The sequence below is a fragment of the Peromyscus californicus genome, unplaced genomic scaffold, assembly GCF_007827085.1.
Source record: "Peromyscus californicus insignis strain IS unplaced genomic scaffold, ASM782708v3 Scaffold_14__1_contigs__length_90479793_seg_2, whole genome shotgun sequence".
NCBI classification, from domain to species: domain Eukaryota; kingdom Metazoa; phylum Chordata; class Mammalia; order Rodentia; family Cricetidae; genus Peromyscus; species Peromyscus californicus.
The window spans coordinates 57,722,943-57,741,956 of NW_026294436.1; the positions used below are offsets into that span (position 1 = coordinate 57,722,943).

A 19,014-nucleotide genomic window follows, 5' to 3' on the forward strand; every position below is an offset into this window, starting at 1 on the left:
TGTGTATATTATATGTACATGTATGCACACACATATTAGATGGTGGGATGAGAGGAACAGATTATTCTAGAGTTCCAAAGTAGACCCAGCCTTAAAGCTTTGTAGGTGTTTGCTTTTATTTATTTATTTATTTATTTATTTATTTATTTATTTATTTATTGCAAATCAGTCACAGTTTTATTAGATTCTGGATTTAAAAGGTCCAGTCAAGGGGAAGGTGGCAGCTCTGAATCCTGGATGCCACCGGCCAGGGGCTGTCTAGCACCAGATCCACTCTTATCAAGTAAGGACTGGGCCAATTCTTGGCACAGATGTACACAGGGCAGGTGCAATGTCCAGGAAGGAGAGGCCCTTCCTGCCTTTGGTCTGGTCCCTGCAGGTCCCAGTCCTGCTGGCCTGGCCATAGCTACTGGCCTGTGATACAGCACTCTGCTTCCTCTCTTCTCTGATCTGCGCTTGTAGACAAGTCTCACCAGTGTACTTGGGCGCAGTAAGGCAGTGTACCTTCCTCTGCCAGCACTCACGCAGAGAGAAACAGACTAGGAGGTGCGGGAGCCAGAGAAGCTGACACCACCAGCATCCCACAGCTGGGCAAAGGCGTTCCGGACAGTGTTGGCCTCTTACAGAGGCCAAAGAAGACAGGAAAAAAAAGGGAGGAATAGTGTGGTCACAGAGACTGTCTGTCCCCGGTCAGGTGTACAAGGTGTCCAGGTCCAGCTCAGCAGTTGAGGAGTCAAGGACACGGTGGCTTGCTTGTCTCAAGATTGGGTCTCTCTACTTTAAGCCACTGCATCTTCTGCTGGTGCTGCTGAACAGCATCCTGGACACCGGCGTCCATCATGGCCTCTGTGAGGACCCCATCCTCAGAGGCATATGCCATGGCCTGCCATGCCACAGCAAGCTGAGCAATCTCCCGGCCTGACATCCCCTCCGTCAGCTGGGCAACCTCTGAGCACTTCTTTCCATAGTCAAACTGGGCCACCTTCAAGCGTTGCTTTCCTTCTGTGGCTGGCTTAAGGACATACTTGTCAAAATACATTCTCACCAGGCGCTCTCACTCCTCCCGCTGTGGCAGGGCAAAGCAGACCATCTCGTCAATACGGTCATTGATGGCCCAGTCAAACTGCTCAGGTTGGTTACTGGCCAGGGCCAGCATGAATTTACTGCTATGCTGTCCTGTCCTGTGTAGGAATGCATTCAGAGTGGCCCCGAGGTCTTCACTTACCTTTTCAGTTGCTCTCTTCCTGAGGAAGGCATCTGCTTCCTCCACAAAGAGCAGGAGGCCTCGTCGTGCTTGCCCAGTCGAAGACTTTGTGCATGGCGGTCACACCCTCCCGCCCCATGGGGGCCACGTCCCCACCTGTCATGATGGCGTAGTCCATGCCTGAATGCAGTGCAAGTTTCTTGGCAAACAGTATCTTGCCAGTCCCTGGTGGTCCATACATTAGAACATTTCTATACAGGCTTTTGTTCTTCTTGGTAATTCTTGTTGCGATGGCAATATCTCGTACCCGTGCCTCCAGGCTAGGGCTGAGGATGACACCCTCCAGTGCGTCCTGGGGTCTGCTGACCAGTCGTCTGCTGACCTGGATGGGATGCCTCAGTGCCTCCAGCACTGAGATGCGGGAGGTCTCCCTCACCAGGCAGGGCTTTCCCAAGCGTGCCTCAATATACCGACCAGCAACAGCAGTAGCATTCTTAGCAGAGTAGACTCCAACAGCCAGCAGTGTCAATCCAGTCACCGTGGCTGTCACTTTGTCCCAGTCTGTCACAAAGGCACGGAATCCTTCACCAAACAAGGTGCCAGCTGTCTTGATAGACTCCAAGATGGTCTGGCGGTGTTCAGCAGCCTTGAGGCGAATCTGTTCTCGGATTATGTCTGCATTCTCTCGATCAGCCTTGGCCCGTGCTCGGGCCTCAGCTTCTACCCGCAACATCTCATTCTTATGCCGCAACTCCATCTCTCGCTCCACAGTGGCTCGACGCATGGCCTCCTGCTTCTGCACAGACTCCTCTTGTTTCCTTAAATTCTCTTCATTCAGAAGTTGCTGAGGAGTCGGTGTTTGCTTTTATTAAGCCTTCTTAAATGTGCATCAAAGAAATGGGTTTCATTACGGTATTCATATGTCCTTTCTTGTGGCTCTTTCTCCCCTACCCCTGCGGCTGGTCTCCTCCTCTCTAGTGGCCCTTCTACCTTCATGTCACATTTATTTTTATTAAGCTTTTTGATCTTTTGAAATGGTCTCACTATGCAGCTCTGGCTGTCCTGGGACTCACTCTGTAGACCAGGCTGTCCTTGAACCCCCAGAGATCCACCTGCCTCTGCTTCCCAAATACTGGAATTAAAGATATGCAGTACTACGCCTGGCCCTCATGTCACATTTCTACTGCCCTCTTTTTCTCCCCCTCAGAACCTTGAAGCTCTTTCCCTCATTATGGTTCCCTTCCTTTCTCATGACCTATTCCCACCCACTCACATACATAGTTAAAATTTAGGCCCTGCATTATGAGAGAAAACATAATTTCTAGTTCCTTTTCCTTGCAAATGCCATGATTTCATTTTTCTAATTTGGGTGGACCTGAGAGTAGTATAGCTAGTTTTATGGTCAGGTGTGTGTGTGTGTGTGTGTGTGTGTGTGTGTGTGTGTTTGTGAGGATGCATGCAAGGAACTTGGATTTATATAAAAATTATTTGACTTCCTGTTTTTATAAATTCCTTTTCATCTTGACCTAGTAAGTCAGTAGTTATGTTCACAAAATAACAGATACTTCAAATGTCTGGCTCAGGCTGGGTAGATTTGTACTTCTGTATCCCCGCCATACATTAGCTGATTTTTTTGTTGTTTTGTTTTTTTTATTTATTTTTTGTTTTTCAAGACAGGGTCTCACTATGCAGCTCTGGCTGCCCTGGGACTCACTCTATAGACCAGGCTGACCTTGAACTCAGAGATCTTCCTGCCTCTGCCTCCTGAGGGCTGGGATTAAAGGCGAGTGCCACCACTACCCAGCACTAATCAGTGGAAGTTTGGTGTGTGCCTTCATTTACATAGCACTTTTCTCTGTTGTGTTGAATGGGGTGGGAGGTCATTCAAAAGCTAGTGTTCCATTGATCGAAGCACATGTCTTCTGCCTGGGTCAGACGTCTCACAATAGCATGAGCATGCATTCAGCCCTGCTGTAGCAGAACCATCCATTTAGTCAAAGCGCATTCATATTCATTATCCTGAATAAAAACCAGACTGAATGGTAATGTTTCTGGCTGTACAGACACTCTGCTAATTGCTATGTCTGCTATCTAAAATGAAACGACACTTACAGTGACTATTTAAAATAATTTGCAGCATGAATATTTGAAGTTCAGTTCATTTCACAAAGGAAAATTTTAACATTCTTTGCTTTCTATTCTTTTGGCAGTTATTTATAGATCCCGGCCATGTGTCAAATATGGTAATAGATGAGTCAAATACTCTGCTTTTGAAGAGTTACCAGTAATATCGGAAATGTGTTCTACTAATAAAATGTTATGTGAGACCCCATTAAGTTCCATAAAAATACTGTGGTTTTTACAATGAGGGTGGGTGGGAGCTTGGGTAGAGGATGCTCCTATGTTTGTTTTACAGGTTAAAAAAATTCTACTCAGAATAAAAGTGACTTTCCAAAACTAAAGAACTGGTTAATGCAAGGCCAGAGTTGGACCCCAGCACTTCCGGTTCCATTTATTTTATTTTATTTTATTTTTTATTTTTATTTTTTGGTTTTTCGAGACAGGGCTTCTCTGTGCAGCTTTGCGCCTTTCCTGGAACTCACTCTGTAGATCAGGCTGGCCTCGAACTCACAGAGATCCACCTGCCTCTGCCTCCTGAGTGGTGCGATTAAAGGCGTGCACCACCACGGCCCAGCCTATTTTTTTTCTTTAATTATTTTGCGAGTTTTTCTTAATGCTGCATGAAGATGGCTGATTGCATGGGAAAATTTCATTTGTGTAGTAAGTGTCGCTCCTTTGACCAGAGTTTGGTCCTCAGCACCCACACACTACAAAGAGAACTGATTTGTGAAAGCTGCCCTCTGACCTCCACACATGCACGGCAGCATGTATGCCCGCCCAAATAAATGAATTAATGAATTACTAAAAATACATATGTCTTGTTCAGTGTCCAAGCCAGTACATTGGGGAGCACTAGAACCCCGATCTTCTGGGACTTCCGTCACTCCTTCCTCTGGTGAACGTTTAGCTATGGTGAACAGAAGATGATGATCCACTGGGTTCTAGAAGGCCAGAAGTGCAGGAAAAAAAAAAATTGTTCAGTGATCATTCATAGAGTGGACACTAGGTGCCAACTTTGGTTGTGTATTCAGATAGGCTCGGGGAATAAAGGTGGTCAAAGTTCTGCCTTGAAGGAAGTCATAGCCAGACACAGGCGACTGGTGAAGAGGTGATTGTAGCTCACAGTTCAGTGGTTGGGATAAAATGTGTACATAGTTCACCCACTCTTGGTCTGGATAAAGCTAGTGTAGAACGTGGGATGGATAGGCAGTGAGATATTATCTGCTTTCCTTTAATACTAGATAAATACCAGTGGCTGAAAAACTTTCCTGCTTAAAAGCACTCAATGACCAAACATACCTGTGGTTGTTTGACTGTAATTGGCCCACATAAGCTCATAAGGCATGGCACTATTAGGAGGTGTGGCTTTGTTGGAGTAGGCGTGATCCTATTGGAGGAAGTGTGTCACTGTGGAGGCGGGCCTTGAGGTCTCATGTATGCTCAAGTCACGCCCAGTGGTTCAGATCAATTTCCCTTGCCTTTGGATCAAGATGTAAGGACTCTCAGCTCCAGCACCATGTCTACCTGCATGCTGCCTTGCTTCTTGCCATGACAATAATGGACTAAACCTCTGAACTGTAAACAAGCCACCACAATTAAATGTTTTCCTTTATAATGGTTGCCATGGTTATGGTGTCTCTTTACAGCACTAGAAACCCTATCTAAGACCATACCTTTAAAAAATAAACATGGGCTGGGCGGTGGTGGCGCACGCCTTTAATCCCAGCACTCGGGAGGCAGAGCCAGGCGGATCTCTGTGAGTTCGAGGCCAGTCTGGGCTACCAAGTGAGTTCCAGGAGAGGCGCAAAGCTACACAGAGAAACCCTGTCTCGAAAAACGAAAAAAAAATAAAAAATAAAAAATAAACATGAAAAAATAAACATTGTAATTTATTTAACTTTATTTGTATGTGAATCGGCATGAAGGTGTCAGATCCCCTGGAACTGGAGTTATAGACAGTTATGAGCTGCCACGTGGGTGCTGGGACTTGGACCTGGATCCTCTGGAAGAGGAACCAGTACTCTGAGCCATCTCTCCAGCCCCATAAACATGACCTTTAAAAAACACTTTCTGAGGCAGCCTCATGTAGCTTAGCTTGGCCTTGAACTCACTATCGCCAAGGATCATCTTGTCTCCAGATCCTCCTGCCTCTACCCCTTGTGTGCTGGGATTACAGGTATGTGGCCCATGCCAGGTTTATGCATTCTGATGCTTAAACCCCGGGCTTTGTGCATGCTAGGCGAGCATTCTCCCACCTAAGCAGTGCTCTTCCCACGGCCTTTTATGATCGGCTCTTTGCTGTTCTGCTCCATCTACCTCATCCCGACCACCTTCCTAAGTTTTACCATCTCTTCATGCTTCTAGAACATCTGCTGCCCCCGTGGTTAAATGCCCTGCCTGTGTCTCTCACCAGTTCATGTCTCATTTAAGGGTGACCTTTGCAAAGCTTTTTCTGCTACAGTACTCCTGTTTTACAGGGCTGGTCATCTTGTACTGTAGTTTCAGTGTGTGAGCATGCCAGCTAGACCATGAGCTCTGTAGGGACTGGGACTATTTCTTACTGCTCTTATTTTCCAGGGGTTTCATGGACCCAAGCAAAGATGGGCAGGAGTAACTAACATCACTGAGCTACTGGGGTGTTCCACTTACTCCCAGCTTTGTTGAATTGAGTTATACAAGACTCTGTCAAGTGGGAGCTGGGGAGAGTTGAGTCCTTCGAACAGTGTCCAGGGCGGCAGCTGTGGAAAGGAAGAGAAAGCGGTTTCTTACTGCCTGTCATTTCTAAATGCCATCCGTGTCTGCCTAGTTTTCCAAGGTAGGAGCTTATAATCACTTCCCATTCCTCTCTTCCTACCCGCCCCCATCTAATCAGTCACTAAACCCTGTCAGCTCTACCCTTTAACGTCCCCAGAGCCCGCTGGCGTCTTGCCATGGCCGTTACCCGTTCTCCAGTGCCCGTCCTCATTATCTCTCATCTGGAATCGATAGCTCTGACTGGTCTTGCTTTCTGTCTCTCTTGCCCTTCACGCCACCTCTCGTTTATCCTCCCCGCTGCTGCCACAGTCTGCTTTCTAAGGCGCATCTGTTCCTGTCACCATTCTGATGAAAGCGTCCTGGGAGGCTTCGTGACCTGCAGGAAGTCCAAATGCCTTGGCACCTTCTGGCGTGCCCCGATTTCCCCGACTCAGCCTCACTCTAGCTCACCGGATAATGCAGTTTTCTGAAATGATCCCGGTGTGGAATCCTCACTTGTGCTATTTCTCTGCCAAGTGGGCTTTCTTCTCTCCTGGCTTTCAGACTGGTTGCCACCCGTTTTTCAAGGCCTAACTCACAAGCCTCTTGAGTTATGAAAATTGAGCTCATATGGAGAGGTTAACTAACTATTAAGGAAAAAATAGTTATAAGGCTCAGGAAGTAATATCTTTAATGTACTATTATGTTTTTGTTTCTTTCAAAGTAGATTAGCTCCTGAGGACTATTTGTGAGCATGCATGTGTGCACGAGTGTGTGTGTGTGTGTGTGTGTGCACGAGTGTGTGTGTGTGTGTGTGTGTGTGTGTGTGCTCGAGTGTGTGCTCACATGCACTAACAAGCACGTTGAACAAGTGCAGTGGGACTGGGAAGGAAGCAAATGTTTGCTGAGCACCATCTGAGAGCCTATGTGCTTTTCATGGTTCCTTGCATTTAATTCAACTGCCAAAATAATTTTTTAAAGATGTATGTTATTTGTTGACAAAAAAAAAAAAAACCCTCAGAGGAAATAACTCCAAAGCTAAAGGCACTGAAAATTAAAGAAAATTCTGTCCGGTGGCTGACCTGCATGCAGTTTTATGATTATTTTTCTTTCCCATCGACCTAATCTTTCTTCTTTCCACCTCTCTGCTCCCTGCTCTTTCTTTTCTAATTTATCTTGGAGAGGGCATTCCGGAAAGCTCCACCAGTTTCAAAACTCCTTTCTAATTAGAAGGTGGAGACAGTCTGTAAGAAGCTGCAGGTTTTACACTGCAGCCTCTGGAATCTGGGAACAAGGCCAAAAATGTCACCCTCTGAAACTGACAGCAAAAAGTAGATGAGATTAATCACTATGATAATCTTCCCAGGAAATAACCCACCTAAGAAATTCTCGCTCAGTCTGTTGCTGATAGGATTTGGCTGTTTTGTGATCTCCGCTAGTGCCCAAGAATGTCTCCCTAGCAAGGAAACCATTTAAAATGCAGCTTGTGTGAGGTAAACTGTAATCTAGGAAATTACAAGTGTTTGTCCTGGGTTTATTCTAATGGGGAAGCAGTTAATGACTTCTAAGTGTGACTGCCTGTAAGTGTGTGTGGGGGGGAGGGTCTTTAGTTTCTGTTCTTCATTCTCATAAGGGTAATAAGCCCCAGGAGGGAGAAACTAGGTTTGTTTTGTCAATCTGTGACAGCAGAGGCATGGGTGAGTCATTGCTAGTGGAAGAAGGGATCAGTAGTGGTGTGGGATGTGTTAGATGCTCTTACAGTTTAGATGTTTGCTCCCACCCAACTACTAAGGGATCACCTTAGTCTTCTATGGGGGTGGGATGTGGTACGGCCTATAAAGATGGAGACTAAGGGAGGTCTTAGGTCATGGGGGCATACTCTTGGTGGAGACTGTGGGGACCCCCCCCCACACCTCCTTGGTTTTTACTGTGTGACTTCCCTCCTTTACCTACATTCTTGGAATGATAAGATGGTCACCAAAGCTGTGCCAAATAAACATCTTGTCTTTGTATAGTTAGCTTGCCTTGAGTATTTTGTTGTAATGACCCCAACTGGACTAATATAGCTGGGGATGTGGTTATTAATCAGAATCCCAAGAATCTGGATTGTATACATAATTTTATGTGCGCATGTCTTCATTCCCTGCCCTGCCCCCTTAGGACAATGTCTGTTGCTCTCATCAAAGGAATCCCTGACCTCTCTAAGGTTAAGCCCTTGCTCTGGTGGTTAGAGTTACTGGGTACAATGAAATAGAAGAAAACACAGGAAAGACACAGATATTAGCTCCTCCTTGGAGAGAAAAGATGCCTTTTTACTGGCTTTGCATGCACAGGGCCCTGTTGTGTGTACAGAGAGTTCCCAATACTCTCACAAAAGCTGTAAGCGGGTGGAAAAATGAACTGTGTGCAACATTGAGAGAGAACAGGAATCCAGCCTGAAGGCTGGTGCAGAAAAGTACAAAAGGGTGCTGAGGAGACTTGGAGAGGAAGCAGGTGTGAGCTCATGCACATGAATGCAAACACACGCACGAACATATACATATTAAATTGACCCACAGGTGCCAACATTAATGCTGAGTTTAGATTTCATTAGATGCTCTGGGGTAGCCAATAGTTATTGGTAAGAAAAGAGCTCATGAGGCTTAACTCTAGGTAACAGATAATTAAAGTAATTAATATGGGGCTCCTTTTAAGACCTTGTAGATTGTAAATTACAGAACCCAAGTTTAGCTAAAGGGCGTATTTAAAGACTAAGGGCCAGTTAATAATCTCTAAAGAAAGACATGAACAAGCAAGTGTGGGAAAGAAGAAATTGTGTGGTTTGTGGACTTCCATAGCAGGTGACAAGCTCTAGGGACCCCCCAGTCTTTAGTTTTCTATCTTAGACTTTATATTTTCAGGAGCAGAGTTAACGGTTGGGACTGATCTTAGAAAAGATCAGCTCATTAGCCAGGGAATTACACAGGTATTGACCACACTCGTGACCATTACCGGCTTGGAGTGGGTGTCCTGTCTTGGAAATAATGGAAGACTAGTACACAGGTTCCCAAGTCTTCAGATTATGGGCTTCACACTGCAGGATCTCCATGCATTTCTTTCTTTTTGTTTTTTACTTGAAAATGTATTTTTTTCATACGCTATATTCTGATCACAGTTCCCCCTTCCTCATCTCCTTCTAGATCCAATCCCTACCCGCTACCCATTCAACTCAGTCTTTTTTCTCTCTTTGGACAACAAACAGGTATATAAAAAAACAAAGCAGGCCGGGCGGTGGTGGCGCACACCTTTAATCCCAGCACTCGGGAGGCAGAGCCAGGCGGATCTCTGTGAGTTCGAGGCCAGCCTGGGCTACCAAGTGAGTTCCAGGAAAGGCGCAAAGCTACACAGAGAAACCCTGTCTCTAAAAACCAAAAAAAACAACAACAAAAAAAAAACAAAGCAGACTAGAAAACACAAGAAAGAGCACGAGAAGCACATACACACAGAGACACACAGAAAGTTCATAAAAATACAAAATTGGAAAGCACATAATATATAATATACATAATATATATATACACATGATAGATATAAGCAAAAGACAATTAAAAAATCCTAATTGTTAGCCACTTAGACTTTCTCTTTTGAGAACAGAGGTCAATTCATTTGCCCATTAATTGGGTTATTTGTTCTATTGGTGTCTATAATTTTTTTGAATTTGAATTCTTCATATATAAAAAATGTGAGTGGCCCATAAATGCATGAAAAACATTTTTACTATCCTTAACCATCAGGGAAATCAAATTAAAATGGCATTGAAATTCTGTCTCACTCCAATCAGAATGTCTATCATAAAGAAAATGGGCTGGCCAGATGGCTCAGTAAATAAAAGTCTTCGATGGGTCAAAACACTAACTGCACCAGCCTGATGACTTGGGTTTGATCCCCAGAACCCAGGTAAAGGTAGAAGAAGAGAACCAACTCTACAAACCTCCACATGCCATGGAAACATGCACTCTTCTCACCTCTCATCATCATCATCATCATCATCAAATTTTAAGACAGAAAACAAATGCAAGTGAACATGTGGAGGGGAAAAGAAACCTAAACTGTTGGTGGGAATGCAAATTAGTGCAGCTACTATGGAAATCATGGAGGTTCCTCAAAAAACTAAAAATAGAACAACCATATCATTCAACTATACCACCCGCCCCTTGGCATATGCCAGGAGGAATCAAAGTCTGTGTCTCATTGAGAAACCTGCACACTCATGATTTTTACAGCATTGTTCACAATAGTCAAATTACAGAATCAGCTTAAGTGTCCATAAACAGAAAAATGGGTAAAGGGAATATGGGGTATATACACAGTGGAGGTTTATTTATCCACGAAGAGGAAAAGAATCATGCTATTGGGAGGAAAATGGATAGAACTGTCGCGCATGTTAAATAAGCCAGACTCAAAACCAGACATACTCTATGTTTTCTTATATGTGGAATCCAGATTAAAAACTAGTCAACCATTAGGAGAGAGGAAGAGGAACAATGAGGGGGGTGGGATGGACCTTGAAGGAGAACATGGGTTTGGGGTGTATGTGAACATCAAAGAACACTAGGAGCACGTACGAAAATGTCATGTTGAAACTTTTGCTTTAAAGCTCCCTAATTAACAGAGAGAAAAGGGAGAGGGAGAGAGGGAGGGATAGAGGGAGGGAGGGAGGGGACTAAATCCTAACTGCTAAGCCGCCAGGGAGCATCAAAAACTCCTAATTAATGGAGGCGATTCCTTGGCTTCAGGAGACCAGTACAACAGTTAACTCTGGAGTTATAAAACCTAAAGATAGAAAACTGGAGATGGGAGATCTCAGGAGCTGGTCGCCTGCTGTGGAGGTTCACCCACAGTCCAGTTTTGTCCTCACGCTCCTTCCTGCTTCCTTCCTTCTCTGGAGCTAGCCAGCATTCCTTGAGTAAGTCCCTTGGCAGAGGTGTGGAGAGGACACTTTTAGAAAGTGCAGCAGCTTTCAGGGAAGACGGAACCTGATATTCTAGAACTGGGAAGGAAGCCCTGGGGCCAGAAAGAACTTACTAAGGCAGGAGTGAGGCTTGACCTCAGCATGTTGCCTGTGGGACACGGGGCATACGGGCTTGTTTTGTTTTATTTTTATTTCTTCTCATGTATAATGGAAAACCACCGGAGAGATTGAAGTAGAAAAGAGTTCTGGTTTTGGTTTTCTGTAAGGCCCCACCCCTAGATGAGCTATAGATGTGAGAGGGGAGGGGGAGAATCGGTCTTTCCCTCAGATGAGCCCCTTGTGGTTATCCAGTACCAAGCGGTCATCTCTGAAACATATGTATGAGCAACTGAATGACTCAGCAGGTTGTATATACATCTAACCCTCTGGGGGCTGGGGAGACAGCTCAGCAGAGCAAGTGTTGGCAGCATAAGCTTGAAGTCAGGAGTACAGCTCCCCAGCACCCACATAAAAGCCAGGAAAGTGTGGCAGTTACCTGTAATCCCAACACTTGGGAGGCAGAGGCTAGCCATTGCTGGAACAAGCTGGGCTAGGTAGAACTGGAGAGCTCCAGGTTCAGTAAGAAACTTTGCTTCAATAAACTGGAAAGCGGTTGAAAAGAACATTTAACATCAGCTTCAGGCCTTCACAGGATGTACACACTTATACACTCACACCTACAAACAGGCAGATTCACATGCAAGCACACAACACACATAACACTCTGGAGCTGAACATAATGCCACATGCTTATAATCCCCATATTTAGGAGGCTGAGGCAAAATGACTTCCTATGTGACATAATGAGATGTCTCAATAAACAAAAACCAAACCAGACCAACCAACCAAATAAAGCAACAAAATGGGATGTAGTTCAGTAGTAAAGCTCTTGCCTAGAATACTAGCATGTCCATGACCTTAGGGCAGGTCCCTAGCATTGAAAAAATACGAAAAGGAAAGGGAAGGAGAGAAGGAGGAAGAAAGGAAGGAAGGGAGGGAGGGAAGAAGGGAGGGAGAAGGAAGGTAGGCATTCAGAATCACTGTAGATCCTTACCAGAGCATGGGTCCTGCTAAGACCAACAGGAACTTGTTGCAATACCCAGATAAGAGATGGTGATAGGGTCTGTCCTGGCTAGTTTAGTGTCAACTTGACTCAAGATAAAGTTATTTGGGAAAAGGGACTCTCAACTGAGAAAATGCCTCCATAAGATTTCCCTGCAGGCAAATCTGCAGTGCATTTTTTTTTAGTGATTTTCTTCATGTTGGAGGGACCAGCCCATTGTGGGTGGGGAGGTGATGGTCCTAGAGTGTATAAGGAAGCAGCCCTAGCAAGCCAGGGGGAGGTCGGTAAGCAGCTCCTCCATGGCTTCTGCCCCAGTTCCTGTCCTGAGTTCCGACGCTGGCTTCCTTCAGAGACAGATTGATCAGCAGTAAGATGAACAAACCATTCCCTCCTCAAGTTGCTTTTGGTCATGGTGTTTTATCACAGCAATAGAAGCCCTAACTAAGACAGGTTTAACTAACTCTAATTAATGCTTGGCTTAAACGCAAGCATTAGTGCAAGAAGTGGTGAGACGTGGCTGGGCTTGGCATGCATTTGTGTATTTTGGAGAGAGAACTGTCAGGTCTTGCTGATGAATTTTGTGCCCAGGAGAAAGAAAAGGAAAAAGGCTTTTTGGTTTGGTCAATGAGATGGATAGTGATGTTCTTCACTGAACTGGGAAGATGGATGGGAGGGATAGATTTAGGGAGGAAGACAGAGTCTGGAATCGATCCTACTGAGTTGTTGAGATGTTGATCTCTTAGTTAAAGTCAGGGGGCAGTCAGATACACATTTGGGAGCCACCAGACTACAGATGTACTTACAAACAAGAGTCTGGCTGAACATGTGTGGGAGGGTATTTATGAATGAGCTCAGGGCAATCTAACATGAAGAAGTCTGTCTTGGGTGCTGGGAGCAGGGGGATAGCTCAGTTGGTAAAGTGCTCAGTGCAAACACAAGGACCTGAGTTCGGATCTCCAGCCGCCATGTACAAGCCATGTCTACGCCAGTGCTTGTGGGTGGGTGATCTGGAGACAGGTGGAGAGCTAAACATTGCTTTCTAGCCACTCTAGCCAGATTGGTGTCTCCAGGTTCAGTGAGAAATCCTGTATCAAAAGATAAGGTGCAGCTGAGCAGTGGTGGCGCACGCCTTGAATCCCAGCACTCAGGAGGCAGAGGCAGGTGGATCTCCGTGAGTTCGAGGCAAGCCTGGTCTACAGAGAGTTCCAGGACAGCCAGGGCTACACAGAGAAACACTGTCTTTAAACACACACACACACACACACACACACACACACACACACACACACACACACACACACAAAGAAAAAGATAACGTACAGGGTCTTGCTGTCAAGCCTTACAATCTGTGTTTGGTCCTTGGGACCCACATGATGGAAGGACTCCTGAAAATTGTTGTCTTACTTTCACAAGTATGCTGTGACACACATGTGCCTACACATATGTCCACATACTCCCCTCCCCCCACACATATAGTCTTTTTGGGCCCACAATGGGCAAAGGTGAGTGGCCAGTTAGGCCACACACATACCATATTGTTTTAGAAGGGTGGGCCCTTGCCTTGTCCTTCTTAATGTACAGAAGTTTATAATCTGATACTTTGTTTCAGGCATCTACACTCTTATTTATGAATGTACTCTTAGATTCCTGTAGTAAATGTCACAGCCTTTGGAGGGCAGACTTTTCCCTCCTTGAACCATTGGGAAAATCTTTCTTGCTTTTCTTTCCATATATTTGAGGAGCTGGCAGGAATCCACTGTTCACTGTGCCTGGAAGGAAGGCCAAGTCTGTCAATAAACCTCTTTGGACCTGTAAATACTTGTGTGAGTCCATTAACTGTACTAAGTGGCCAGGATAAACCAGGTACATTACTTACACACTAGTCTAATGAGCCATGGGCAGAGAACCCACTCTGGATTATTTGCAATAAAATTTAGAAATTTCACAGTGTTAAATTAAAGCCTGTCTAAGTTCTCTTTGGGTTTTTCACTTATTTCTGGGGCGGCTTTCTTTATTAGCACTCAGCATATGAATTTATTTTAGAAGTGGTCTAAAACAAGTAGAAAGGCAGGCCTTATATATTTTTAGTAGAAACATACACACACACACACACACACACACACACACACACACACACACACACACACGAGAGAGAGAGAGAGAGAGAGAGAGAGAGAGAGAGAGAGAGAGAGAGAGAGAGGGGGGGGGGGGGAGAGCATGAAAGCTTATAAATGCTATCTAGCTCCTTCTAGCTCCTTCTCACAGCTAAGTAACCATAGCAATCAATTAGTTCATGTGCCGACTCCAACTTGCTTTATTTTTAAATAAAAATAAAAGTGCCTCTTGTTAGCAAAACAGTATGTTCATTAGGAAAAACAGGAAGAGGAATTTTAAGTGAACATTTAGGGCACAGCAACATAACTCCACAGTCCAGTGAGAACCACAGCTAATACCTTTGGTGCATTCTTCGAGATCATTGTATAGATTTTAAGGTTCTCTTTAAATAAAACCTGAGCAATGTGTTACTGTATAGCTTTCAATATCAGTCTTGAAGACTTTCTTCAGACTTTAAACACTAAGTGTTTCATAATACATTTCGTGTTGGGTTGGTTTTGTTTTAGTTATTTACTAGTGACATTGTTGCGTGCCTTGTTTCTTTAGACTAAACTTTTAGAAATGGGCTTGCTGCGTCAAAGTATTCTGACATGTATTGCCCAATTGTTCTACAGGGTGTATTAATGTAGACAACCACCAACAATAAACACCTTCGTCAACACTGAACCGAAAAAATAATTTTAAGAAATCTTTGTCAAGTCAGTAGGGAGAATTCAATTTGATTTCTTTGATTACTAGCGAGGTTGAACATTATACTCATTGGCCTTTGGCATTTCGTATTTTATGATTTGCTTTGCCACAGCCTGTGTTCAGTATTCCCTGAAGATACCTGTTATTGATTTCTGAGACGAGCTTCTCTATATAAGGGATATTGATCTTCTGTGTTTAAATATTTTTCCTTACATGAATCGGTCTTTTATGTTTTGACCTGAAGTGGTGAAAAAAAAAATATGTACTCCAGGTCTGTTTTTCCTTTTGATTTTTGTATCTAATGTTACTTTTAGGAAACATTCTCCATCTATTGTGTAGATGTTTATCTGTCTATTTTTTGCTATTGCTTGCTTCTCCTCTTCTTTCCTCCCCCTTTCTTCCCCTTTCTCCTCCTCTTTCTTCTGAGTTAATAAGTCATGTATCCAGGATGACCTTGACTTTGCCGTGTAGGTGATGCTGGCCTTAAACTCTTGTCTCCACCTCTTGAGTGCTGGGGTTATAGGCTTGCTCCATTATACTTGTCTTAGTTTCATTTTTTTTAATTTATGAAATTTATTTGGTGTAACAGAGATGTGCTTAAATATATTTATTTCAAATGGTCCATTATTAAAGAGTTAACCAATTTTGCTTCATTTTACCTTTCTCCTAAGATATTTGCACTTTAGCTATATAATAAAGCACTAACCAAAAGTTTCACATTAGTAGGGTGTGGTGGCACATGCCTTTAATCCTAGCACTTGGGAGGCAGAGGCAGGTGGATCTCTGTGAGTCTGATGTCAGTCTGGTCTACATAGTAGGTTCCAGGCTGGCCAGGGCTACACAGTAAGACCCTGTCTAAAAAAATATTGCACATTGGAGGCCCATGGTCATATCTAGCCTATGGAGATATATATGTTCATGTATATCTATACATATATATGTGTGTATTTTGTGTGTATGTGTGTGTACATCTTTTTTGTGGGTATAAGTGCCTGTGCACACGTGTGTGTGTGTGTGTGTGTGTGTGTGTGTGTGTGTGTGTGTGTGTGTGTGTGTATATAGGTCTGTGGAAGCCAGAGGTCAAGGTCAGGAATTTTCTTCTATCTCTGTTCACTTTGTTTTTTGAGACCTGCTCTCCCACTGAATGTGGAACTTGCAGATTTAGCTAGCCTTTCTAGTCAGAAAGGCCCAGAGAGCCTCCTGTCTCCGCCTCCCCATGACTGGGTCACAGCCTTACACCTGCAGACTCAGGCCCTCGGGCTTCTGTGACAAGCACTTTGCGGACTGGGCTACCTCCTGAGCTCCTTACCAATGGATACATTTTGTTCAAGCAGTTTTGAATTGATTGTCTACAGATAAAACCCAGGAAGTTTTATTCCAAAATCCAGCTTTACCAATGTCTCTTGAAGAGATCACTCTGGCTGGCAACCAGGCATACAATTGCTCTTGACAGACTTGTGGAGCTGGGAACAGTTACTTCTAAGGCCCCCCGCCCTCCCCCTGCCCATCCATGCCCTTCATTCATTTTTGGTGTCCACTCAGTTCCTGGTGACATTTAATTACAACCACTGGTGCTCACATCTGAATCTACACACACCTTGCAACTGGACGGATTATGAGAATTAGGAAAGTTTGAAGTTAGTTCTGAGTTTTCCAGTAGTTACACAAAAAAAAATGACAATTTTGTCTTTTCTTTTTCAATTTGTATACTTCCCAATACTTTTTTCTTGCCTTATTATATGTGGCTAAAAGCTTTCTAACAAAGGTTGTGCATGCTAGCTAGCATCTTTATATTATACCTGGCTTTAGCAGGGATGTCTTAGCATTTGACTTTTAAGTGTGAAGTAAGCATTTTCTGTTGTCAAAATATATGCATTTTGTGGTTTGCTGATGCTCTGATGCTTTATTAATATGTCATGCATGTTGAATTTTATCAAATCAAATGACTTCAATATCTAGTGATATCCTGTGGCTTTTCTCAAAACTTAATGCTTTATAATAAGATTTTCTAATGTTCAACCACATGTGTCCTTTTATTATAAATCTTGACAATATTTAACACTACCTAATGTACCCTAGTAATATACTTATTAATTTAATTTGCCTTTTAAAAATAATTAGAAAATTTGCATCTCATTTCAAAGTAAGATTTGTCTATTGTAATCCCCTCTCTTAGTTTTTTGTACTTTGTCAACTTTTTTCTTAAATGTACATAATCTTAAATTCTCACTGTTGCTATGATTAATTTTTTATTGCATTGACTGATATGTTCCTTAGTTTCTTTGAAAATTAATTTATATGGCAGTGACTAATTTTATGTGTCATTTGGCTGGGTAAAAAGTTGCACAGATAGCTGGCAAAATACCACCTCTAGGTTGGGGTTCCAGAGGAGACTAGCCTTTGAATTAGTCAACTGCTTAAAGATTTCCCTGCCAATGTAGGGCTATTTCCCAGGGTGTTGAGGGCCTAAATAGAACACAAAGGTGATGAAAGGACAAATTTGCCACTGGTTCTTGAGTGAGCACACCCCTCTTCTGCCCTTAGTCATGTTCTTGGCTCTCTCCCGTTTGGACGCAGATTGGGACTGATACACTCGGGAGACCTGGTTAAAACTGCATCTTCTTTGGACTTTAACCCACAGAAGGCAGCTTTAGGGACATTTCTGATTCCCCGATGGTACAAGCCAATCCCTTGTAAGAAATCCTTTTCATGTACACCTTTTTTCTGTAAACATCCTCTTGTCCTGTGTCTCTGGAGAACCATAATAGACACTATTTTTTTTTTCCGGAGCTGAGGACCGAACCCAGGGCCTTGCGCTTGCTAGGCAAGCGCTCTACCACTGAACTAAATCCTCAACCCCTAGACACTATTTTCTACTTGAATTAAAAAATGGATCTTGGCCGGGCGGTGGTGACTCATGCCTTTAATCCCAGCACTCGGGAGGCAGAGGCAGGCGGATCTCTGTGAGTTCGAGGCCAGCCTGGGCTACAAAGTGAGTTTCAGGAAAGGCGCAAAGCTACACAGAGAAACCCTGTCTCGAAAAAATAAATAAATAAAAATAAAAGTAAAAAATGATCTTATAACTGGGTGGTGGTGGTGCACACCTTTAATGTCAGCACTCGGGAGGCAGAGAGGCAAGTGGGTCTCTGAGTTTGGGGCCAGCCTGATCTACAGAGTGAGTTCCACGACAGCCAGTACGACACAGAGAAACCCTGTCTTGAAAAACAAAAACAAACCAAAACCCCCAAATCTTACATTTATTTATTTATTTTATTTATTGTGTGAACGTGGGAAGGGGTACAAGCGTGTCATGGCACATGTGTGGAGGTCAGAGGATGAGTTTTGGTTCTCTCCTTCTATCTGTATTCAAGGGTTCAAACTCAGGCTGACAGCCTTGGCCACAAGTGTCTGTATCTGCTGAGCCATGTCATCAGCCTTTTAAAAACAGTCTTCATGTGACACGAATTATATGTAAGGAATAACCTATGGCATGCTTTTGTGTAGTTTATTATTTTACTTATTTCATTTTTCAAGACAGGGTCTCACTGTGTCACTCTGACTGGTCTGGAACAGTTATGTAGACAAGGGCTGGTCTTGAACTCACAGACATCCACTTACCTCTGCCTTCTGAGTGTTAGTGTTAGTGTGCCACTATGCCTGACTGTTTGTATAATTTTTAAAAAAGATTTATTTATTATGTATACAGTGTCCTGCCTGCATGTATACCTGCATGTCAGAAGAGGGCATCGATTCTCATTATGGATGGTTGTGAGCCACCATGTGGTTGCTGGGAATTGAACTCAGGACCTCTGGAAGAGCAGCCAGTGTCCTTAACTGCTGAGCCATCTCTCCAGCCCCGGTTTGTATAATTTAAAGAATAATTATTTTAAAAAGTACCTATACAATCACCACCCAGACCAAGACGTAACATATCACCTGTACTTGGAACTTGATTCCAACTGTACCCCCTTTCTATCCCCCCTAAAAACCACTGTACTGATTTTTGAGGTGATATGGTCTTGATTTGGGGTTACAGTTTTTTTTTTTACCTCTTACATGCGTATCATTTAACAATATGTTCTTTAACTGGGCGTGTCT

At 43.7% G+C, this 19,014-nt stretch overlaps 1 protein-coding gene across 1 annotated transcript; it reads right to left on the minus strand.

Moving 5' to 3' along the window:
* Window positions 1–185: 185 nt before the first annotated feature.
* Window positions 186–2,078, minus strand: LOC128109473 (ATPase family AAA domain-containing protein 3-like). Its single transcript, XM_052736640.1, is given in 2 exon segments — window positions 186–1,295; window positions 1,297–2,078. Coding segments are annotated over 2 exon segments (1,254 nt in total). The 5' UTR covers window positions 1,989–2,078; the 3' UTR covers window positions 186–733.
* Between the last annotated feature and the right edge of the window lie 16,936 nt (window positions 2,079–19,014).